This window comes from Pipra filicauda, unplaced genomic scaffold, assembly GCF_003945595.2.
Source record: "Pipra filicauda isolate LSUMZ 115617 unplaced genomic scaffold, ASM394559v2 scaffold318_size846807_pilon, whole genome shotgun sequence".
Taxonomy (NCBI): domain Eukaryota; kingdom Metazoa; phylum Chordata; class Aves; order Passeriformes; family Pipridae; genus Pipra; species Pipra filicauda.
Window position 1 is genome coordinate 329,577 of NW_024104441.1, and position 24,370 is coordinate 353,946.

Here is a 24,370-nt window from a genome sequence, read left to right on the forward strand (position 1 = left end):
CTGATTGGCTGCGGGGGGTTGAATGTAAGATGGCGCCCAGGGAGCTGTGAGGGGAAAAGACTCAGGGCCGAGGCGGCGGCGGCGGCGGGGCCGGGGTGAGGCGGGGCCGGGTCGCGCCGCGGCGCAGCTGGGCCGGCGGGCTGGGGGGGCGCGCGGCGGCGGCGAGGTCGGGCGGGGCCTCCCGTCTGGTGCGTGGGGGAGGTGGCGGCGGTTCCGGGGGCGGCGCGGGCCCGGCGGGAAGGGGGAGGGGGCGGCCCCGCCTGCCGCGCGCGCGCTTCCCCGGCCCGCGGGGGCGCGCGCGGCTCGGCCACGCGCGCGCGGGGCGCGGTCCCTGCTCCTGTCTCCATGTGTCCCCCCCCGCACCGGGCCCGTTCCCTCCGCCCCCCCTCATCCTGCCCCCCGGTCAGCGCGGCACCGGAAGGCGCGGCCTGTGCGCGGCTCCGTCCCCGTCGAGCCCCCGACATGGCTCCTGCCGGCGGGGGGAGGGGGGGGGGCGGTGTCGCGGCGCCGCCCGCGGACCCGGCCCGGCCGCCCCGCCGGGAAACAAAGGCGGCGGGAGTGGCCCGGGCAGCGCCGGGTCCCCGCGGGCGGGGAAAGGCCCGTGAGCTCCGTATCCCCCGCCCGGGCAGGGCAGCGGCGGAGCCGCGGCCAATGCTTCATGGGCTGAATGCGGAGCTTCGCTCATCCGGGCTGGGTGGCGGAGCGGCCCGTGGCGTTCCCGTCTGTCCCGAGCCTCGGGGCAGCGCCGGCAACACCTGCGGGGGGAGCAGGAGGGGCTCTGGATACGGTCACTGCTGCTGCCTTGTTCTAAGTTCTGTCTGCCAGTAACTCCGGTGTCACGGCCGTGCTGCGCCTGTCGCCGCACGGCGCCCTGTGACAGATGTGCTCACACACTCGTTCCCAGTAACGCTCACCACGATGGTTAGGAATTGGGCATCTTGCAATTCCTTAGCAGGAGCTACTAGCTGCGTGGATGATCATATCTTTCTTTCCTGATTATTTTTTTTTTCTTAATGGAATACATATTAAAAATAAAATGGCTTTAATAAAGAAAGAGGAACTGGGGATGGAAAGGGCTTCTTTGTTCTGTCTTCTCCAGAACGTTACAAGTCTAAGAGCTCAGGACAAGAGCAGCAGAAATACATGCAACATGGTGACTGGTGAGTCCAGATTGTCCACATGCTGCAAGTTGTGTGTGTGTTTTCAGTAACCTCAATCTAAGTTTTATCAACTAACCGTATGTGCTCATGATCTTCAAAGAGTTTCTTGAACTTATTTCCTGAAAAAAATGCAGTTATGCTGCACAGAGAGAAGTTACCTTCCTTTATTGGAGAAACTTATTTCCTTGATGCTCTTTTTTATTTAAAAATGCAGTATTAAAAACATGCTGCTGAGATCTGCTGAGGCGTTTGCAGTTTCCAGTGTGTGGCTGTGGGATAAATGGAATGCACAAATTAGTGTGTTTTAATAACTAACAGTAAAAGTGACAACTGCAGCAACAAGCTGCATATGTTGCCCTACAAAAGTCTGTTGAATGCACAGTGGAGCCTTACAGAGATTTTCTGTCATAAATGCTGTAAATGTCATAAATAAGGTGGGTTTAGTTTTAATAAGTAAAATTTCTGGGAGTGCAGTGTTACTTTCCTCAGTCTTCCTCCAGACCTGGTACCTCTGCTGCTGTGTAGAGTTTTGTGAAGTGCAGTTTTGAGTGGTTCAGTGCTTTTAGTTAAATAACCCCAAGCAGCCTTAAAACTGATGTAACTGACCCTGAGAGAAGCTTAGTCCAGCTGCACTGTTACCTGCCGGGCCTGTAACTCCCATCTGATTGCCAGAGTGGGAGAGCTGTGGAGAAAACCCAGGGAAGGTCCCGCTGCTGTTCATGGGCAGGAGCAGATGCCTCGTGTTGCAGTGAGGCTCTGGTCCATGCCTCGAACTTGGAGCGCTGCAGGGACTCAGGTGGGAGTCTCACTGGTTGAGGTATTAGTGGCTCTCAGTGTGGTAACTTAAAGCACATATAAAGGAAGATTTTTTTTGCATGCTAGGAGAGAGGAAAAGAAAGATTCCTTGTGACAGAGGAAGATTTACTAGTAGGGGAAGACTGACCTAGTAGGCTCTTGATTTTGATGCTAACAAGAACTAATTAAGATGGAGCAGCTGAGCAGGGTTGAGGATTTGTATCTAAGAAATTTATGCTGTTTGTTCTGCTTCCTGGTGGTTAGAAGAGGTAGGTGATGATTTGGTGGTGGACCTCTCCTTGATCTTTGGGCTTGCTGCTTGTGCTTCTGGGTTTCTTGTGGCTTCTGGTCTCTGCTATGCAGGAGAATGATGGACCCGTGAGCAGCTTGTGACAGAAGGGTTGGACTTCCAAAAGCATAAGTGAGGGATAATGGATAGCTGTCGTTGGAAACAGCGGCCCTGCTGACCTCTCCCCTCTCTTCTTTTGATAAGATTAACAGAAGGTGGATAGCTATCCCCTGAGCTGTTATAACATAATAAGCACCAATACAGGAGCAAGGAAGAAGGCAGGACCTGGGAGAGGTGAGCCCATCCTATTCAGCAGCAGCTGGCTGCCAGAGAGCCTGTGATCTCAAACAGCACCTGTGATGTTCACATCTGGGCTCCCAGCGTGGCATCCTTGAGGCTTATTTCTCAGAAGAGTCTTCCCTCTCAAAGCTGTGTCTGCTGGTGCTCCTCAGGGTGGACATGGAAAATGATGATGCTATTCTGAAAGCCTCGCTGAAATATTGAAGTCAAGTGCTTGCAAGTTCCAAGTAAAAAATTGGGACAAGTTAATCACTCAAAATCTGTTTTCCAGCCTCAGAGCGTGTAACAGCATCTCACAGTTAGATGCAAAACACATTCACAAGACTTGGTGTGGGTCTTGTCTGAGTCATTGCAGATGCATTAACAATGTTGTTCTCCCTTGGTTTCACACTTGGGAAAAGATTAACGTGTCCTATAGTGGTGTAAAGTACTCTTAATACTTAGTACTCCTGGAGGAGCGAACAGTCTTACTGGCTCTGTCACACAGAGTTGCCTTGAAAATGTGTCAGACCAGTGTCTTTTAAAGGCAGGAGAGTTGTTTTTCTGTCCAGCTGTGGGCTCTACAGGAACTTCTGTATGCTGATATTTACAGAGCTGTTGGATTTGCTAAGGGAACACTGTTAACTGGTGCTTTTTACTAAACATTTCTGCGTATTTTAAGAATATTTTCTGTAGTAATCTCATACAGCAACAAATGTAGCTTAGTGAGTCCAGAAACTATAGCTAGAACGTAAGTTGCCTCATGTGTGTTCCCCTTACCTTTGATATTAATTCTTTTCTCCTGTGAGGCTGGTCCAATGCACTAGCCATGAACCTCCATGTAAACAAAAACTGCCATGAGTTTGGACTGCTGACACATAATACAGAAAGGGGTTAGTATTTGCTCCAGCTCTCCCAGGTTTTGATGATGATTGAAGCTGGACTTGTGCAGTCTGCTTGAGTGCCAGGGAAAGCCTAGAGCTAACTCTCATTTCCACACAGGCTTTGGCAGTCTTACGTTCAACCATGTATCTCTGTCTTGGTTCTGCTTTGTTAAATCATGGTAAAAGGATACATAAAGTTCTGCTTTTGTACCTGTTCTCTTTAGAACTACTGTCATAATGTACACAGCTATGTCTGTCCATTTTTCCTCCTTTATGCAGCTTGATCTAGTAGTGCTGAATCACCTCTACTAGTCCTAATCTTGTGCTGTTTCACTTCTTTTCCCAACTGTCTCAGTATCTGATGATGTTTTAGCTCAAATCTATTTATGCTTTATCAAGGCTAATTAGTGCCTTAGAAACAACCAGTATACTCACTGCAAAAACAATTTGTGGGTTTAAACAAGATAAGTCAATAAGAGAAGAATGCTGTCAGAGTATACCCTAGAGCTGTCTGACGTTCTCAGGTGGAGTCATTTTTGGTGGTGGTGGTTTTTTCTTTGCTTTCACTTCCTCCTTGGTCATCTGATTACTACTTCTGTCTCTTTTGTCTTCATACATGGCATGTTTCATGTTAACCTCTTCCCATATTAAAAGGAGATCAAGAACTGATGATGCTGTTGCCTTTGCCTTTGTCATTTCCAGAGCTCTGCTTCTCTGTGTGTGTAGTTCCCTATATGAGGAATCTCTTGATTCCAGCACTCTCCTTTGCTTGCTCTGTTCAAATCGATAAGGCTGCCCTAGTCCTAACAGCGATGGGCTGAATGCTGCATCTGTTGCTCTTCCCTTGTGCTTTCCATTAGCTGCCTAGAATAGCACTGCATGGCCGGATAGAACATACTGCTCGGTTCTCCACCTCTGTGGCTGCAAAGCAGGGCCACAGATATTGATTTCTGAGCCTCTGTTGCTAATAGTGCATGCTGCAAACAAATGGAATGTGCGACTGGATTTGTGTGGTACGGGACTCGCCTGGTCTGGGTGAGGTACAGAGCTGGGAGAGTTTACAAGGCAGTGAGCTCCATGAATAGTTCTGCAGTCCCACCTGGGTATCGTTCAGACTCCCCTGAGCTGCCAAGGGTTAATCTGAGAAATGTGTAGTAGCACAAGATGCCTCATAAAACTAAAGCATCTGTCTTGGGCATCTGGCTGTGCATGTTTGCCAGTTTTCATACAGTACTTGCGATGAGAAATTAGTTACTGGAGTTAGGAATATCCTTGTGTCAATGGAGTGCTGTAGTTAAGACTTTTACTTTCTCTTTCCTTAAAGGAACCCTGAGGACCTTGCAATATGAATAATTCTCTGGAGAACACCATTTCCTTTGAAGAATACATCCGTGTGAAGGCACGAACGATCCCCCAGCACAGGATGAAGGAGTTTTTAGACTCCCTGGCTTCCAAGGGGCCAGAAGCTCTGCAGGAGTTTCAGCAGACGGCCACCACCACAATGGTGTATCAGCAGGGTGGCAACTGCATTTACACGGACAGCACAGAGGTGGCTGGGTCTTTGCTTGAACTTGCTTGTCCTGTGACAACCAGTATCCAGCAGCAAACTCAGCCAGAGCAGCAGATACAGGTTCAGCAACCCCAGCAAGTCCAGGTAAGTGTCCGAAATCATCTCTAAATGTATATATGACTTGCTAACCCATGGAGTAGTGTTCAGAGCCAGCTGCTGCCTAACCTGAAGCCTCAGACAAGTACTTAAGAGGCAGGACCAATTAACTTTATATAGGATAGCACTATTTTCCTTTCATTTAAGGAATGTGGTAGTAAATTTCTCTCTCGACTGTGCCTCCCTCGTGCCCCGCTGTAGGAGGAGCGGCGTACATAGCAATGGAGTGGTGTCACCGATTGGAGAAATGGTCGGCAGTTCTGGCGTGTACACAACTCCCGAAGCCTTGTGCTGTGAAGCTGCTATAAATACCACCCTCCTCTGCCTGTCTGACTATCTGGTTGTTCAGGGTGGCCATGGGATCTAACTTGCCTTCAGGATTTTTTTCTTTTTATGAAATCAGTTATTTTTAAGTGGTTTTACTTGAACATTCTAAAAGTTGTCCTTCTTGAACTGGCTTTTAAATGAGGGGGAAATGCAAGGGAGTAAACTTAGGATATGAACCAGGGGATGATACGCTTCAGGAAAGGAACTCCATATATGCACATGCATCAAGGTAGATCATCCTTTTGCACAGTGGAGGGAGTTGTCTTAATTACATTTTTTAGCAGGTATTACATTAGGTATTTTATTAAATATTAAATGAGAAAATCCAACACCAGAGGGGAAAAAACTCCACATGTATAACTTAAGATAACTGCTTTTGTCATCAGACACATTTTGTAATTTGAAGAGTTCGTAGGTGGCAGAACTAAGGTTTTCTTATGATATATCTCCAAACAGCTGAACTCTGTCTACAGCTGTAATTTGGATACACTTCTGCCCTCTGTAGCAGAATGTAAAGCTGTGAGCTCTTCTTTTACAACAAATGAGGGTATGGAGTCACAAATGACTGGAGATAAGGTAGTGTGAACTTGGTGCAGTGCAGTAGACTTGTGCTAACAGCTCACTTGTGTGCTTTTATCCTACAGCAAAGACAAACTTACCTCCTTCACTGGTAACTCATCTCCAGTTACTCTCTACTGAGTAAATGAATGCTTAACTGGAACTTTTGTAACCTGTTGCCCTACAGTAACTTGTCTTGAAAGGCTTTTGAACAACAAAAGCCTCTAGTCTTGCAGGCATGACTTGGATCTCTGCATGAGGCTATTAAAACTGATCAAGAGTGGTTTTGGTTCTGCCAGCTACTATGTTTTCTGGAAGAAGTTTTGTTTTTCAGTGGAAGAACTAGGAGGGTTGGCTTTTGAGTGCCTCAACCTTGAAGATGTGGAAGGCCCCCAAACCAATTGTAAAAGTCAAAAGGAACCTCTTTTCTGTTTCCCCTCATTTTTTTCCTGCTGCTGCCTCCTTTCAGAACTACTCAAAATTCAGGCTTGACCCTTGCAAGTGTTCTAGTAACAGAGGTAGAGAGGGAGGTCATATATCATATGCTCCAGAGAAAAATAACCTGGCCTTCTTGGAAATAAGCATAGAGTTGCTGCCAGCACCTGTTCCTGATTTTTAAACTGAATGGCCTGTACCCTGAATGTGAAAAAATTCTGATGAAAGTCAAGATTTCAGCAATTTTTCCTAAAGAATGTTGTCTACTATCTCCTACTTGGTTTTGATGTGCCTCTGCTTTTAGATGTCCGCTTTCCCATCTGTCAGTACAGATCATAATTAGTGTTTGTGTTGCCTACCCCGCTGCTCACTTCAGGGTGTTACAACCCCCCAGAACACTTTGTGGCACATCTGGTACTAGATATGGCTGCAGCTTTTGTGCATTAGCAGGGCAGTTGGACTCAGGTGTATTTGAGCAGCTAGCTCAGAATTATCTTGAAGTTTTTCTGCAAGAATAGAGTGGAGAAGAATGTCTTTACCCCCTTACAAGAGTGTTTTTCTGTCTATCAGGATTTGTTACTGAGACATGATTTACGTTAAACCCATGATTTAGTGTTCACTTGTCTTTGGACTGTCACTGTGGCAGCAGTGGCAGAGCACAGGGTCTGAATAAAGCTGGATTTTGTTGTAGCTCTGGGGAGTGACAGTTCCTGTAGAGCAGTACACCTGGTCCAGCTGGCTCCCTCTGCTAAAATACTGCTTGTGTTGTATTATGACAAATTTTGGTCATCTGCCGAAGCCTCTTAGCTTTTGATTAAACTTGTGTCATCCCAGTACTTGACTTGATAATCTGTTTAGTTCTTGCTAATCCAATTGCAGATCAGTGGAAGACCCTTTGAATGACTGTGCTTATGTCTGGCAGTGTGACCGTGCTGCTAAAGGTGGCTAATAATACGACCAGTCAGATGACCTCACGGTCGCAAGTGCTAATGACAACCTTATGATCCTAGTGAGAGACAGTGCTCAGGTTTCATCCTAGGTTTTACTTGCTGTGGACAATCAAAGACAGTGTTTGACTGCTTGCTGCTTTTATTTATCCTGGCAAAATAAATTTCCTGTTTGAAGAAGTTGCCACCTCAAGATTTTCTTGCCTAAAAGGTTCAACAGAGTGTTGCCAAATGTTTATTTTGAAGGCTGAGTGGATGCAACTGTTGGGTTATATACACTAGTCAGTGCTACAGTTCAAGTGTCCTGGAGCTCCTTCCACACCCAGTACCACAGCGGTGCCATTAGTGATCTTAAGAAATAGTTTAATATGTCAAGTTGTCATAACCTGTGCTGCATCAGGGGGTGGCTGGGAAGGGCTGTGTTTTGCTCCAGTTAGGTAAGAGTTTTATCAGCCCTGCCTTTGATGAGATTGTTGCTTGTTGGTCCTGTGCGTTGAGGCCACGAATTGATGATGCCAGGGGGAAGAGGTGTCAGCGCTGACTTGCTTACTGAATGTGGTGTTTCTGCAGAGGTCAGTGAACCTCTTGTGCCTCTTCCATGAGAAGGTTTAACTGAAGTAATATCAGAGGGCAGAAAGCATCTTTGCTTGGGAAGCATATGGGGAAGATCCTCAGTTTCAGCTTTTTATGAACAGGCTGATGTCTGGGTGGCAAGAGTTTCTTGGCCAGGGCTTGAGGGGAGGATGGTACAGGTGAACAAATCACAGAATTGTATAGGGAATGATTAAATGCCTACGTAAAATACCTTTCAGTTAAGACTTGGAGGTAGGGTTCCTATTTGTTTATGTTTGAAAAACATGCCAGTATGTTTTTAGTGTAGCATCAGGTATTAATTAGCATTTGCTTGGGCTGAGTGGGACACTTCAAAGAGTGGTTATAGTCAAGAGTGGTGTTTTCAAGGTAGCACCTACTTGTATATGGGAGCAGGCTTCTGTTGGAGAGGTTCTTGGTTCATTTGTTTTAACTGTCTTAGGCCTAAATCCCTCCCCAGTGTACAGCTTGACAGCATAATCGTGATATTGTAACTGTTCAAACACCCCCAATTTGGCTGATGGAATTCTCTCTGATATTGATGAATGAGCAGAGGAAAAATCTGGAGTGAAAAATCTATCTGGCAGTTGTTCTGAAAAGCTAGCTTGTACCCTTCCTGTAGACCTTGTTTACTTAGATAGCAAAGGACTTCCTGTAAAGTAGTTAAATAACAAGTTCCAACATTTCCTGCTACTTCACTGATCAGTCTTTTCACTTACTCTATACTTTAAATCTGTTTTGTACTTGCACATACACTTTCTGGTGTAATATTAGAAGGATTTCTTTGTAATATTAGAAGGATTTCTTTGTTACAGTGTTAGTTTTTAGTGCTGAACTCTCTTTAGCTTAGGACTGTTGTTGAAGAAAGTGTGTTTTAGGCCTTCTGTCCTTAAATTGGGCTAAAAAAATTGAGATTGCTCTTCTCACGCTCTCATAACTTTTTGTCCAAGTGTTTGACTTCATTTGGGAAGTTTGAGATGCACCCACATTACTTCTGGGGGGGATTTGGAGCATGCTTCTCATAGCAAGTTGGCCACCTGCCCCTTCTTACCTCTTGTACATTTGGAGCCTGTCACTTTGAGTTCCTTCCAGTTGAAACTAAGCTGGAAGATACCATCTCGTGTCTCGACGTTTGTTTGTCAAGCTTGGCTAGTGGGCAAGACTAGACCTAAATTTGAAATAGTCTTCTGGAATGTATAGTGTGGACATTGTTAATATGTCTTCAGTCTTGCTCTGAGGTCTGTTCTTGGTGTGTACTACCACTTTCTACTGTAAATGTAGCCTCAGAAACCAAGATCTCTTTGTGAAAAGAGGCATTTAAGAGCATGTCAGGTGCTCCAGGGCAAGCTAGATATCAGAAAATCCATGCAGGAAAGGGTTGGTATGTGCTCATTTGGAGTTAGGTTATCCAGTCAGTCCACAGATGAAAGAATTACCAAGCAAAGGAAATCTCAATTGTTTCAGAACTGCAGTTCTGCAGTTTGATTCCTTTTTGGGCAGAGAATCTGCACAGGGCAGATGTGTTATGAATCCTACTTGAAAGTTTGTCTATCAACCATGAGGAAAAAAAGTTTTGGCAACCAGGCTTCAGCTGTTCTCATGCTCGTGGAGTTACTTATTGACTCTTTGCATGTGCTCAGTTGAGGACAGAATATGTTTTTGATCTTAATGTGACAGTAAATTTCCTTTAAGGAAATCTTAAAAATTTAGTGCTGCCTTCCTGTTACAATACAGAGCTGATTTCTAATGCTTTTGATTCTCTAGTCAGCTAGTATTCGATCCAGCTTCTAGTTACTTTATGGTGAAAAGGCATTTCTGTGTGATGGTAGTCTGCTGGGAAGTGATTCTTTTCATGCTGCTGGATCCAGACTTCTGGCAATAAGTAGTTTTTCAGTACTGGTAACTTGGTATGTTCCTGTCTTGCACCAGTATAACCCAGGAATTCTGAGCATAACGGTTTTGCTTTAATCTTCAGCATAAAGTGAAGATTTAAGGTCCTCCCTGTTGGTCTTGGCCTGTAAATTTAAAACATTCCTCTTTGTACAGAGTCTTTTAAAAAAATCATCTGCTGCTGAAGTTTAGTGTAATTCTTTGTCTAACTTGCTATCTGAGGAAAAAAAGGACAATGAGGTCAATGTAAGAAGCTCTGATCTCAGACTGGGTGAAGCCTGTAAAATTGAAATTAATGCTTTTAGCACTCCTGGGTACAACCTACTTGAACATAAGGAGGGATTTACTGCAAGATACAGTTGTTAAAAATGGATGTAATTCACAGGGGATGTGTAATGCATGGTAGGTAGAACTCCAGTATTCTTTTAAATAGGAGCAGAGTCTCATCAGAAGCATGATGTCTGCAGTTTGCAGCGTGGAGAACTTCAAGTGATTCTAGAGTCTGACTTCTTCATCTTGTTTGAGTCTGGACTCATTCTTTGGGTGTTAACAATAACAGGGTTGGCCCTAAAGCAATAGCAAGACATCCCAGTTGTAGGCGATAGGATTTAGTCCTGAGGACTATCATAGGGCCCCAGGGCATGACTGCTCAGCTACTGAAAGTGAGGGAAGTTGCCTGTGACTTTCTAGGCTCAGGCTCTGAAATGGTTAATTGTTCAAATCTGTGCCAGGGGAGGTTTAGGCTGGACATTAGGAAGCATTTCTTTACCAAGAGAATGGTCAAACACTGGAAGAGGCTTCCGGGAGGTGGTTGTTGTCCTAGACCCGTCCTTATTTAAGAGGCATTTAGACAGGGCCCTTAACAACAGAGCTGTAGCTTATAGTCAGCCCTGGAGCAACCAGGCAGTTGGACAAGATGATCCGTGTAAGTCCCTTCAAACTGAAACGATCTCTTCTACAAAAGCAGAAGGGAGCAAATGCTCTCTTGTCACATTTGTTCTTAGACCAGGCCTCTTACTGATGATGCCTCTTGCTTTCACCTATTCCATTACCTTTCTAATTGCACTTGTGATAAAATTGTTTCGGTGCAGGAGCAGACTTTGAATTCTTACTGCTAGCATAAAAAAAATTATTTCCTTTATATATGTTACGGCACTAACAGGAACTGTAATATAAAATTGTGTACGGAAAGAAGGTGGGGGTACTTTTAAGGTGCTCTCAGTCAACCTGTGCAAATTCTGAAAACATTGCAGAAGCACAGGGCAAATGATGTGTTTACCTGTTTCTGTGATTTTGAATCCTAGCAGATAAAGCAAGTGTTTCTGGTTTGAAACTGAAAATAAATCAGTGCAGTAATGCATTTAGTTTGTGCAGTCTTTGACCTTTGCCTCCCAGGTAATCTTTTGAACAAGGACTTAAGTTAATCCTAAGGACTGTATTAGTGATTTTTTTTTAAATGGAATATTTTAGAGAATACTTGCCTTAGGGATATGATTGCATATGACTTTCTTAAACTGAACTCTTACCTGGGATCCATGCTTGGGCCTGTTTGCCCAAGGCAGTACTCATGATGCAAGGCAGTATGATATCAAACAGAATGGAGGAAACATCCCATAGATGACTTTTCTTTTTCAATTGAGTGCCTGATCAGATCACTCATTGATGCAGCTTTTTAAACTGTCATGCTGACATAAGGTTACGTGTTTCTTGTTACCTTGCAGGAAATTATTATAGATAGTCCACGTCATCAGGATTACAGTATACTGCACATAGTTCCCAGAAGGAACTGTACCCTATTCTTCCTGGAAATAAATTAATTCTTAACAGGAGGTGACTTATAAAACTGGCTCGCAAGTGGTGCATTTTTCAACCTCACTTTTTTCCTTAGCAGCTCTTTAATTGGCTGTAAATGAGTCCTTAACATTTTTCAAGACTTCTTAGAAGTGATGTTGGGAAGTGAGATTCTGTGCAGTGCAGATGTGCATGGTAGTTCTTTTTAGTATTGTCAGGTTGACTAGTGTGGCATCTCTGTGCAAATGCCGTGTTAGCCTGCCCAGCTCCAGGGAGTGAGGTAGAAAAAGGTGAGAGAGCGTGAGTAGGAAGATACAGTTTTGCAACTAAATAAGTCCGTGTTGGCTCTGGAGAGAGGTGTTGAGTAATTAATTTCCTGCCTTAAGATAAGGTGTTAATGAAGCCTGGAGAAGCAGATGATCATGGGAACCTGGGATATCACTTCTAGGACAAGGCAGATGTGACGAAGCATCTGTGTAAATGTGAGGCAGTGGAGAAGTGTCTGGAAAGGAGAGCAGAGCTCAGACCTCAGCACCCCGGGAGTGAAGATACAAACGGAGCTGGTTTTGGGGCTTGAGATGTGAAGCATCTCACCTCTGACTCCTGGCTTTGAGTCTACCCCTGGGCTGCTGCTAGATATTGTGACAGACCTTGGACAAATGACCATTGATGTGAGAGGGTGTGATTTATTTTTTTTTCCCTAAAATGAAAGGAACTGGTTTGGAATCAAGTCCACATGTTTGTGTGTGTTATTCATTGTGTAAGTGCATGAGCTAGAAAATACAACTGAGTAGTTTGGACAATAAATGGTATTAAATGGAATAAGTAAATAATGAAAAAAAAGATTGATTTTAATTATAATTGCCAAAAAAATACTTCTGAAGTTTAAAAAACAAATGCTACGGTGTTGGCCCTTAGCGCATGACAGAGGTTGAGGTTGAACTTGCAACCTTCTGTGTGGACACCTGCTTGTGTGGTGTCACTATTAGTGGCTGGTTTAGACGTAATATTCCTGTGCTTTATGTAGAAAGAGCCAACTGCTGTTTTTGACTTACCCATATTTCTTACTGCCTGTAAGTGATCCTGCATCCATCTGGGGACCGGGGTGGGAAGTAGTAAAACAATCTTTAGAGCATGGTAAGAATGAGGTGAGCTCCTGCAGTTGTAATGTGTGTGACCTTAAAGTCTTGCTATTGCAAGGCCTGTGCTGAAATAACATTTTAGCAATGCAGATAGGTCTGAAAGACTCTTTTGGCTTCCAGGGATGCAATCTATTGGCTTGAGCCCACAGAGCTTTGAGGGTGGAGATGTAGCTCATGTGCTGTTCTGTCTGTGCTGAGAAGTGTGGTCTTGTGCAATGCTGAGCAAACACATCTACTATATTGCTGTTATCAACCAGGCATTTCTGGAATAACTTGGTTTCATTTTCCTGAGATCTTTACTCATGGATTAATGTATGGAATCGTGAATCTTCGGTGATGGACTGTCTCTGTTGAATCGCTGACGTTTGCTGATCTCTAACTGCTGGGTTGGTGTCATTGCAGGTTCAGGTCCAGGTCCAGCAGTCACCGCAGCAGGTCTCCGCCCAGCAGCTCTCTCCGCAGCTCTCTGTCCATCAGGCTTCGGAGCAGCCAATACAGGTCCAAGTGCAGATCCAAGGCCAGGCTCAGCAGCAGGCATCCCAGACAATACAGAGTCAATCTCTTCAGAGCCCCAGCCCATCGCAGCTGCAGGCGGCTCAGATCCAAGTGCAGCATGTGCAGACTGCCCAACAGATCCAGGCTGCAGAGCTACAGGAGGAACACATACAACACCAGCAGATCCAGGCCCAGCTTGTGGCAGGACAGGCCATTACTGGTGGCCAGCAGATACAGATCCAAACAGTCGGGGCACTGTCACCTCCACCTTCTCAACAAGGCTCCCCACGAGAGGGAGAGAGGCGGATCAGCTCTGCCAGTGTCCTTCAGCCAGTGAAGAAACGTAAAGTGGATATGCCTATTACTGTGTCATATGCTATTTCAGGGCAGCCGGTTGCCACAGTGCTGGCCATTCCTCAGGGCCAGCAGCAAAGTTACGTCTCTTTAAGGCCAGACTTGTTAACGGTGGACAGTGCCCACCTGTACAGTGCCACTGGGACCATTACTAGCCCCACTGGAGAGACTTGGACCATCCCTGTTTACTCCGCTCAGCCACGTGGTGACCTTCAGCAGCAAAACATAACCCACATTGCCATCCCTCAGGAGGCCTACAATGCCGTCCACGTCAGTGGCTCACCAACGACACTGGCTACCGTGAAGCTGGAAGACGACAAGGATAAGATGGTGGGAAGTACTTCAGTAGTGAAGAACTCTCACGAGGAAGTGGTGCAGACTCTTGCTAATTCAATCTTTCCAGCACAGTTTATGAATGGCAACATCCACATTCCAGTGGCAGTGCAGGCTGTGGCAGGGACATACCAGAACACGGCACAGACAGTGCACATATGGGACCCGCAGCAGCAACAGCAGCAGCCCACACCCCAAGAGCAAGGGCAGCAGCAGCAACTACAAGTCACTTGCTCAGTAAGTTAAAACTGCTTCTTGGTCTCAGGTGATTAACAACTTGCAAATGTTGTGGAGAGGGATCGTGTCAACAGACAGCTAGTGTCTGGGAAACAGAGATGTGATTGTCCCAGTAGCCTGGGCATGGCATAGGGTACTTGATAGGTGTAAGATTGCAGCAATGTGTTAATGTTGGTCAATAGTTATAGGATTCAAAACTTCCCAAGAGAAAGTACAGTTTTGATCTTCGTAGTGTAAATAAATAGATAACATGCTCATTGCCAGCTTCTTCATGGCAGGTCTGCAGTATTCTCCTGAGCTGTTTCAGAGGTTGCAGTGGACAGGCAGGGATGATTGCAGCCAAATAAGGTGTGCAAATATATACTAGTCATCTAGTTATCAGTTACTTTGTTGTTATGTGACACTAGTGCCCGGGTAAAGTGTCAAAATCTGACTAGTTGTGAGCAAACTTCCCGGATCAAGTGTAGCTGTCTATAACACCATGTCCTGCTTCTAGTAGGTGCCTGGTGTTCAAGAGCACAGTAACAAGCAGTGGCAAGTAAGCACCTCTTCATAATCTGTGGCAAACGTGGCAACCAAATTTGTTAGTGTTTTTAAAGACTTTGTTGCCAACTTTAAGCCATAGATTATTTCGAATTGACTTTTAAAGCTTGAATAACTGGGGCTATTAGTGGTCTCTTTTATGTGTGCAAATGGATGTAACTTATTTTATTTTATTACCAGAAAGTGAAAAGTGATTGATCTGTCAAAGCCTTTTTTTGCTGAATGGGATGAGGGCAAAAATACCCAAGCTTGCTAGCATACCTGTTGGTACAAATTCTTTCCAGTTTATAAATAACATTATTGGCTTTATAAAGGTGTCTGTGCCCTCTGCTTTATCAGTAAGCGCTGAGACAAGGAGGATTGCTTTCTGTAGTCATGTCTGATCGTTTCTAAGTTGATCATGGGCTACAGCCCACTGAGGTCTTCACCAAAAAGGGTTCCCTACAGCTCCAGATAACTTTCAGATCATGGATACCCTGTTTTATAAAGCTGTACTTTAAGCTACAGCTTATGGATCTTGTAATGCATGGGGGGGGGTTGTGGTTGGGTTTTTTTGTTTGTTTGTTTTGTCACATTCAAAGACTCTTCTGTAATTCCTCTCTTCCTCTTATGGGTAATTCAGAAATCACTTCATCACTTACAGTTGTTTAAACAAACTAAATTGATAGAACATTTTGCCTTTCTCCTAAATAGGATTTTTAGACTTATTGTAGGGTCTTTTAAGAGCATGACCCACATTCTTAGGAGTCTTTCTGAGGTATTAGCTCCATAATTTCTTCAATGGTTACTTGTAAAGTTTCTGCTGATGCTGTGTATTCCTGTGTACAGTGGTCTGCAATTCTTGGGTATCAGACAGTTTTCTGATCCCAGTTCTGTACTGTGTGAGGTGTAAGAGGCATAAGCCTCTAAATACAGAGGCAATTCCATAGGGATGCACTCTTCCTGTAAGAGGCCCATAAAACTACTACAAGTGAACATCAAACTTTTGGGAGCTGTCCCTCTCAAAGCTGTGAAACTGAGAAGGAAGTTGCCTGCCTGCCCTGTACTATCCTCTGGCATTGTGCTTCCGTGGGACCTGGGCAAGTTGCAGCTATTTTGCTCTATTTGTTGAAAATATAAGTCGGTTTAGAAGCAACTGCCAGATTAACTCCAGACTGTGTCCAACCTTCATACTGGACAAGGTGTCTGTGAGGTCAGGGAGAAGATTGTCCCTTGGGTTGGGCTGAAGGAGGGGCTTGGCTCTGGGAAGCTTTCAGCTCTCAGGAGAGTAATGGAGCACCATTCTGGAGGAGAACAGAGGCTCAGTCCTGGCTCCTACAACAACAAGGTGTCAGTTCACCCTTGGACTCTGTCCTCGTTAAGACAGAGGCTTTTCTTCACAACTTAAACTTTGTCGCCATCTGCCTTGATTAAAGCTTGGTCCCTTCGGTCTCTGCAGCTGTACTACACACTGCTGCTGCAGGGACTGATAAGCAAAAAGCTAGTAAGAGCTGATGCAGGAAATGAAAAGCCAACCAGAGGCAGCTGGAAAGCTCCAGTCTTGAGATTCTTGCAGACTTTGCCTCTTAAGCTAGTTGGTTGGTTGGTTTGTTTATGTTAAGTAAGGTAAAGGTATTTAAAGTCTCTGTGCCATTTTTCTTGTGGTCTCTAGTGCTGTCAGAACAACTTTCACTAATATTGACAATTGGCAGTATCAAAGGAAATGTATCTTTTTGGGGTAGCTTTTAAGAAGGAGAAAGTAAAACCTGATGTAAGAATTGCTATCTCTGTAATATTCAGGATGCCAGTGAGAGCTTGACTAAGGTCTGTAAAGCCCTCAATTGAGGTAGCCACAACACTTTCTGTGGCATGGAATTGAGAAGCTGTAGTGAAGAATGCAGAGTGGATGCAGCTGGAGAGTTCATTGCTGCTTTGGGTCGGTGCCATTGGTTGCCTGACAAGTAAGTTTCAGTTTGAGGTAGTAATTCTTAGTGACCTAAGGTCCTGCTGCAAAGTAAACTTCCAAAGGGTCTGGAGATGTCTTAGGGTCTGTAATCAGTCATAGTGGGTTGTATTCACACATATTGTGTATTCACACAATAGTGGGTTGTACCAGTATTTGGTATTTTGAGAACATTGCATTACAACTGAATTGATGTTTTGATGCTGGTGTTCTAGTCTAATTGCTTTAGATCTCCTACAAATGAATTAATCTTATCTGATAAGAACAGAGGGTATTTATTCTGTGTGCCTGTTATGTACTGCATAGTGAAGAGAGCCTGAGTGGGGAGGGATGCCAGCCATGTACAGCATGTGGCTGTACCCAGAACCCTCCTCAGGGAGTCCAGGTGTGGAGCAGCAGTTAGGAAAGCTGATGGCACATTCCTCTTCATCCCTGCCAGGGGCTGGCGGTCTCTGCAGCTGCTGTGTCTGTGAGGGGCTATGGGCCACTCTTGTGGTGAGATGGACTTCAGTGGTGGTTCAGTGTGACGAGTTAGCTGAAGAAAGATGTGCCGGTTCAAACTAAAAATGTTCTTGGAGAGTCAGATACTCTTTTGAGCAGCAATTCAGGTTGGACAACAAAAGTTGCGTTCCTTGAGTTAACTCCTTTTGTTAGAGAGGAGTGTTGCAGAAGGCTGGTGTCCTGGGGCTAGAGATAATTGTGGCATTGCTTGTTTTTTGTCCAGCTGTTGCACATTGAAGTGGGTGTATGTAAACTGAAGTGCTTTTTTCATAGGCTCAAACTGTTCAGGTTGCTGAAGTTGAACCACAGCCACAGCCGCAGACTTCACCTGAACTTCTACTTCCAAACTCTCTGAAGCCAGAAGAAGGTCTTGAAGTGTGGAAAAGCTGGGCACAGACCAAGAATGCAGAGCTGGAAAAAGAAGCTCAAAATAGACTAGCACCTATTGGAAGTAAGTGTCATGCCAACATGGCCTTTGTTTCCTTTCAAGTAGGATTAGGAATGACTAAAATGTTAGGTGTTTACTGCTCTGGAAAACACTTTTGTTTAGTCAGTGATTGTTTTTAAATCTAAACTTTGATTTACTTGGCAGTACTAATTATAGTGTGCTCCCACTACCACAGGACATGTCTCAGGGGAGATATTAGCTCAGTGCTGAGCCCCCTTGAGCACCTGGTAGCAGTAGAAAAAGGCACTGCTGGAGTGTGGTGCATGGATGAACAAACAGGCTGTGAATGCCAGCCGAGCTGGTAGAGCAGTCATAGAGTTGCTGTTTTCATGTTGCTGCAGGGCAGCATTTCATTGTGAACACGGTAATAGAAGGCAATAGTCATGTCTTTGGCAGGGCAGAGGATCTTGCTGTTAAACTCTTGCCCATTTTATCTTTTAGGAGATCTGACAGCCTAAGATCTTGATTTATTTTAGCTTACTTTACTATACTGGGGGAATGAGGTAGTACTGGACCTGCCAGATAGAACGGGAAAGCTGGAGATGCAGGAAATCATTCCTGAAATATTGGGAAATAATATAGCTTTATGGCTTAAATAATATGGCTTTGTTTTGTTTTTCCAGGGCGTCAGCTGCTGAGGTTCCAGGAAGATCTCATCTCTTCAGCTGTGGCCGAGCTGAATTACGGTCTGTGCTTAATGACACGAGAAGCTCGAAATGGTGATGGTGAACCCTACGATCCAGATGTGCTCTACTATATCTTCCTGTGTATTCAGAAGGTAGGAAAGGACACCTCTGTGTGCTGCAGGGCTATGCATGTTGTCAGCATGTATAGGGAGAACTCTTGGTTATGACAATGGAGACTGTGGCTTCTATTAAGCTTCCCAACAATTTTATATGAAAAAAGTATCTCTGCTTAAAAACAAACAAACAAACAAACCCAAACCTCAGATGACTTGTCATTAGTGCGCAGCAGTGCTTTCACCTATGAGTGAAATTGTTAATAATTGAATTGTTAATAATTGAGTTCAGTATCATGGTGAGAATAATAAATCCTTTTAATTTTTTTAGCGGGAGGAGGAGGGTTGGATGATGTTTGAAGGAGTCGTCAAAATTTAATCTAGTCGAAGTTTTAACAGGCAAGAACTTATTGTGGTGTGGGAAATCTGAGCTGGTAATGCTAGAGTGCTTTCTGGAAGAGCTGCAGGAACAGAGGTAAACTGACAGGGGAATTGAACATCTCTGTCAATAACATGAAAAAGTAGTGTCCAAAGAGCAGTCATGTGAAATAACTTGGAGTGAACACACCTGAAGTAAAAGGTGAAATCCAAACAGCTTCACTTTGTAAGATGTTTTTTCCTTTTTCTGTTTTGGCATTCTCATGGTAGTAATTGAGATTACCTACCCTGTACTGGCCTTGGTGCAACTGTCCTCACTCTTCAAGTAAAATGTATTAGTCTTCAGTGCTCTGTTGTAAAATGCTTGACTAACTGAGTACATGGGCCTTTAGGGTAAGGTCTGGTCTGAGGAACACACTGGCTCCCACTGTACTGGACCGTGTTGTGAATCTCTTACAGTATCTCTTTGAAAACGGCCGAGTTGATGACATCTTCTCAGATCTCTACTATATTCGTTTCACTGAATGGCTGCATGAAGTTCTCAAGGACATACAGCCCCGCGTTTCACCTCTTGGTAAGGACTTTTGTTTAAGAACTCCAAAACTTTCCAGAGTTTGGAATGTTTAAACTGAACCTACCTCTTGAGTGTAGTCTGAATAGAAACCCTTTTGAAGTATTTGCTGTCCCTAGGGCAGCTCGTGCTAGTCATGGAGAAAAATGTTGCATCTGCAGTGAATGCCGGGGTTACTGCACTTGTCAGGCTCTAGCCCTGACTGTTGTTGAGTATTATTTGTCTATCACTTGTCACCCATCAGAAGGCAGATTGTTGGGATTTTGTAGTGTCGTGAGATTGGCTTACTTGGAAGCCAGCTGATCCTTGATTTGAATCAGGCTTCCTCATCTGAAGTACTAGTACATCTTGCCTCTAATATGTATTGTTATTTTGGGAGATAATACAGCACTGTCATGGTGCCATGGAGCCAGATGGATACTGTCTGCAGGACCAACGAGTGTCAAAGGAAAAAACAATGAGTGTTTAGAGCCTCCAATCAATTGCAGCTCAACCTTGTGTTCAGGAGATGATGGCAGTGGGGGTGGCGGGGCAGTTCCAGGAGAGACAGATTTTGACAGAGTTGCATATGAGAACTAGATCAAGAATTGCATTTTCAGAGCATGGAAACGTGGTTTCTCATTGCTTCATTCCCTTTGTTCGGATTGGGCATCAGTGAAGAAGCTGTTGCTTGTGTTCAGAAAAGTAGCTGATGTTTACAGGCTAGATGACTAAGTAGCACCATGAGTTTTGGAATCCTTTTGTTTTCACTCTGGCTGTTTGATCTGTGCTTTGTCATTCCACAAGCCCTGGAGTTCATAGTGCTGTCTGTTTTTCTGTATATCTGTGTATTTGGAGTATAGTATTTCTCTTCTACACAAAGGAAAAAAAAAATATCTGAGAATCAAAGGATTACTCGTGTCCAAATACATCACTTGGCACTGTGTGCTGACTAAAGCTGTGCACAGGGCCAAGAGCTGATTTGTTACACTGGCCTGCCTGCTCTCACATATTATTGGATTAAGAGCATCTGCATTGGAGTTGAGCCATTAATTAAAAGCTGTTAAAGTGAGTATTTGTTTCTCTATGGGCTGGGATGTAAAGGCCTGTTGCAGAAGCACACTCTCTTCAACTAGAGGTTGATGTATGTATACAAGTGTTATATCCTAATTGTACCAGCTATTTAAAAAGTTGTTTGCACAGCAGTGAATCTTGACATCAGTGAGAATCTCCTCCTCTTCCTTCCCTTAAGATTTATATGCTCTTCAATACTTACAGATTATAAAATGCTGCCTGTGTTCACACTGTGTCTATATCTTGGCATGATGCTGACTTCTGGTTATTGCAGGTTACATCCTCTCCAGTCATGTAACAGAGGAAATGCTGTGGGAGTGTAAGCAGCTTGGAGCTCACTCCCCTTCCACCTTGCTCACTACACTGATGTTTTTCAATACAAAGTAAGTACTTAAGTCTTTGGGAATTTTGGGGAATAAAAGAACTTCAGACGCCTTGACAGGGTTGGTGGGGAACTGCTGCACTGGGTCAGGGTGAAATCATGGGTTAATTTATGGCTGTTGCATGCTTTGCTGCTGGAAAAGCCTTTAACTCAGTGGTTGGTTTGAGCTTCAGCCTGCTCACAATGACAAAAGATAACTACCTTGCCTCTAAATGTCCTGTGCTCTGTTCTTGCTGCTCAGATATTTCCTGTTGAAAACAGTAGACCAGCACATGAAGCTGGCCTTCTCCAAGGTGCTGAGGCAGACCAAGAAGAACCCTTCTAATCCCAAGGATAAAAGCACGAGTATCCGCTATATGAAGGCTCCAGGCATGCACCAGACAGGACAGAAAGGTAGTGTCTAGGAGTTTTCTTTGGGAATATTTTACTTACTTGGGCTTGAAGAAGTGGATGAACCTGGAGATGTTTGCAGGTAGGGAATCCAAGGCTCTGACAGTTACCTTCAGCCCAGCAGTCTGAGTTTTCCATGTATTCTGGTCCAAGAGAGCATAGTACCTTCTAATCATAAGCCTGGGGACATACCTTACCTCAGGCATATGAGACTCGTCAAGAACTAAGGATAACTTTTTTGTTACTTCTGTTTTTTTATGGGCAAAGAGGCTATTGGGTGTAAGTGCTTATGAAGATACGGAGAAAATTCTTTGGGAGGGCTTCTCTTACCTTGATTCATGTGAACCCATACCAGAACCCCTATGTAAGTACAATCTGTCCTCTTAAAAGCACACGATGTAGCTGAGGTATTGCAGTCTCAGAGAGAGTTCCCTCATTTTGGGCACTGGTAGAGGAGAGATGGAAAGAAGTATATGGATGGGTTGTGAACTTCAGTAGCCTTGGGATAAAGCAAGCTCTCCATATAATGCTTTGAGCATTTAGAGCCGGGTGCCTCTGCCCTGGAACAGCCATATGTCTCTTGCTAGCTCTTGCATGGTGACAAGGTGCTGCAGAGTGCTGAGGCTGTATGGTACTGCTCAGTGTGCTGTCCTTACACAGTCTGACACAATTCCGGGGGGCTGGTTTGTAGTTACAGATGACATGTATGCAGAGCAGACAGAGAATCCAGAGAACCCTCTGAGGTGTCCGATAAAGCTGTATGACTTCTACCTCTTCAAATGGTGAGAGCTCTTGTCTGTGTGTGTGGTGCTTGTCTGCTCTGACTGGGGAGCTGCACCCTGTGGCTGGCCTAGTTCTCAGGACTGTGTGTTATTGCTGGCACAGTTTCTGTGTTTGCATAAATTTACTTAAATGGGGAGGGTGTTGATGTGAAAGGGTGGGTTTTAGTCTGATGGCATGTAAGTTGAACTTCTGGGGTATTTAAAAGAGACAAATCCTGATTTGTGAACTGGCTGCCCCTAATCTTATACTTGGAGGTTTGCTGTGTTGGCATGAGCTTGCTCTTCTGCCTGTGAGTTGCAAGTCATCTTGGAGCATCCACTACTGGAGATGAGATTAGGGTCTTATTCAAATCATCTTCTGAACAAAAATGAGGACTTGCTACAGAGATTGGAGGGAGTCTCAAAGGACTCGCCTCTAAACTGTGATGATTCTGATATTTAATGTAAAGGTTCCTCTGCACAAATAGATCTGCAGGTAGCCTGAATGTGAAAATACTCCATTCTTGCTTCACTCTGAAAGACCCCTAAAGCCATGTGTGTGTTATATTTACCAGTGTGAAAAAAAATTACTTTCTTGTAGTCATCACCATGGCTTTTTAAGCTTGGCATGGCCTAAAACTTTGGGACCAATGTTGTCTCTAGGTGTAACTCTGTACCTTTATATCTCATCAGCCAGATGTTCACTGTCAGGATTTGTGAAGCCTGGGGTGAGGACAGTGGTGGTCTCTCCGTTCTAGGGCATTCTGTTAGTCTGGTTATTTCTGATCTTCCTCACACAGCCCCCAGAGTGTGAAAGGCCGGAATGACACCTTTTACTTGACACCGGAGCCAGTGGTGGCCCCCAACAGCCCTATCTGGTATTCCATCCAGCCGATCAGCAGAGAGCAGATGGAGCAGATGCTCACCCGGATCCTGGTGATACGAGAGATTCAGGAAGCTCTTGCCGTGGCTAATGCCAGCACCATGCACTAAGGCATCCTTTGTGGCTCAGAAGGGGTGGGGCAGGGTGATGGGGGAGGGACAAGCAAAGAGAAATTGTACAGACTTTTACACTAAAGGAGATGCCTAAGTTTTTGGTTTTTTATTGGTGTAGTTATGAAGCCCTTTTAGGCTTCTTCTCTTTAAAAGAATCTAAAGGAAAACCTACCCATTGTGTATCCTACCCAACACACCAAACTGTTGGAACCATTGGAGGCTGCATATCCCCTGCAAGCTGGGAGCTGTGGAAAGCTGCTGGTTGACTCTGGGTTTTTTTTATGATGTAGAAAATATGAACTACAGGATTGGCCTGGTTGGCCAGGGCCTCTGTCTCCCTGGAGCACGTGCAGCCTAGAGGGCACAGAATGATGGATGGACCTGCTCAGCCAGTGGAGGAGAGGCAGGCATCTTCTTTTCTTGTGCTTGGACGTTAATTTGCTGATATCTTGGAAGAAAGAGGAGAGAGTGAACTGCAATTATGATTTATACAAAAAAAAAAAAACAAACCAACAATTTCTATTCAGACCTTTAAGTGACATTTTTAGATGTTAAAAGTACAAACTTTACCACACTCTTCTTTTTTGGCCTAACATTGAGGCCTTAAACCTTGAGGCTTCTGTGCCTGATGGAATTCTTGTAACATACACTTGTGTATCATATAAAGATACCACCCTGTTTCTCTTATGTATTCTTACTCTAGTTGTTTATTAAGAATGACGAGCACGTCTTTTCAACATGCCATTGAACAATGTGTCTTTATTTGGGGAAGAGTGAGCTGTGAGGGTGGGGGGTCATTATACAAAGATCAGTATGCAAACTGGTTGTTTTCATCCCTGTTTGTGCTTTCCAGCTCAGCTCTGCTGGACTTCTTTCACCTCTACAAATTTTGAAGGTAGAAGGGCATACACTTCTGTTGAAGGACCTGAATGTCTGCTTGCTGATGGAAGCTCAGTGCCAGGCTAGGAACATGGGATCTGTGAGACCAGATCAGACTGTCCTCATGTTCTGTGGCTTTACCCCTAGAAAAGTCCCCCTCTCCTTTTCAAATACATCACACCAACGGCATGATGGAGGGGCTTTGGAGGGAAAAGGCCTTCCAGGAGCAGCATATGGCTTACTCCTGCTATTAACAGCCTTTTCACAGTTTTTAACATAGCTGTGTAGCTCCTGGCATCGTTCATGATCATAAACCCCAGCCCTGTAGCCTTGCCTTGCTGCATCTTAAATGGTTGCGATATTTTATATCATTAACAAATAGTCTGCTCTTTTGAACCCAGCGGGTAGCCAACTGTGCTTGAAATGGGAGATCACTTGCCAGGCTTGTTATTTGTGCCACCAGCTTCTTGGATGCAGAGAGATGACTCTGCTTCTTGAACTTGTCTTCCCTGCTTCTCCACCTCATGTCCCTTCCCTGTTCCAAAATACATAGGTAAATACTTAAATATATATTACAGTAAAAGAACTTAAACTTGTGTACAAGCAAGCAATTT

At 44.5% G+C, this 24,370-nt stretch overlaps 1 protein-coding gene and 1 long non-coding RNA gene across 4 annotated transcripts in view; one reads left to right on the forward strand and one right to left on the reverse strand.

The window, feature by feature from the left end:
- On the forward strand, positions 1-23,621 carry QRICH1 (glutamine rich 1). Of its 2 annotated transcripts, XM_027713890.2 has the most exons (11): positions 18-95; positions 1,100-1,160; positions 4,732-5,061; positions 13,157-14,173; positions 17,433-17,610; positions 18,231-18,385; positions 19,184-19,298; positions 20,623-20,731; positions 20,972-21,123; positions 21,812-21,902; positions 22,682-23,621. In XM_027713890.2, exons 3-11 carry the CDS (start codon positions 4,753-4,755, stop codon positions 22,872-22,874), a joined length of 2,319 nt encoding a protein of 772 aa, XP_027569691.1. In that variant the 5' UTR covers positions 18-95; positions 1,100-1,160; positions 4,732-4,752; the 3' UTR covers positions 22,875-23,621. The 2 variants fall into 2 exon arrangements, with proteins under 2 accessions (XP_027569692.1, XP_027569691.1); XM_027713891.2 differs by lacking the exon at positions 1,100-1,160 and having other exon boundaries at positions 1-95; positions 22,682-23,614.
- The window catches only part of LOC120323691, a 7,206-nt gene continuing 5,800 nt past the window's right edge, over positions 22,965-24,370 (reverse strand). Inside the window, exon 2 of one of the 2 annotated variants that reach the window (XR_005564410.1) lies at positions 22,965-24,291. This is a non-coding gene — a long non-coding RNA (uncharacterized LOC120323691). Of the gene's footprint in view, positions 24,317-24,370 lie in introns of both variants that reach the window. The other variant, XR_005564411.1, reaches the window with a different exon arrangement.

What these genes read in the sequence shown, in the direction of transcription:
- QRICH1 (XM_027713891.2), top strand. Translation starts at nt 4,753, where the DNA reads ATGAATAATTCTCTGGAGAACACCATTTCCTTTGAAGAATACATCCGT. An exon ending in AACTACAAGTCACTTGCTCA is followed by an intron (nt 14,174 to 17,432) that starts GTAAGTTAAAAC and finishes CTTTTTTCATAG; the next exon opens with GCTCAAACTGTTCAGGTTGC. An exon ending in GCCCCGCGTTTCACCTCTTG is followed by an intron (nt 19,299 to 20,622) that starts GTAAGGACTTTT and finishes TGGTTATTGCAG; the next exon opens with GTTACATCCTCTCCAGTCAT.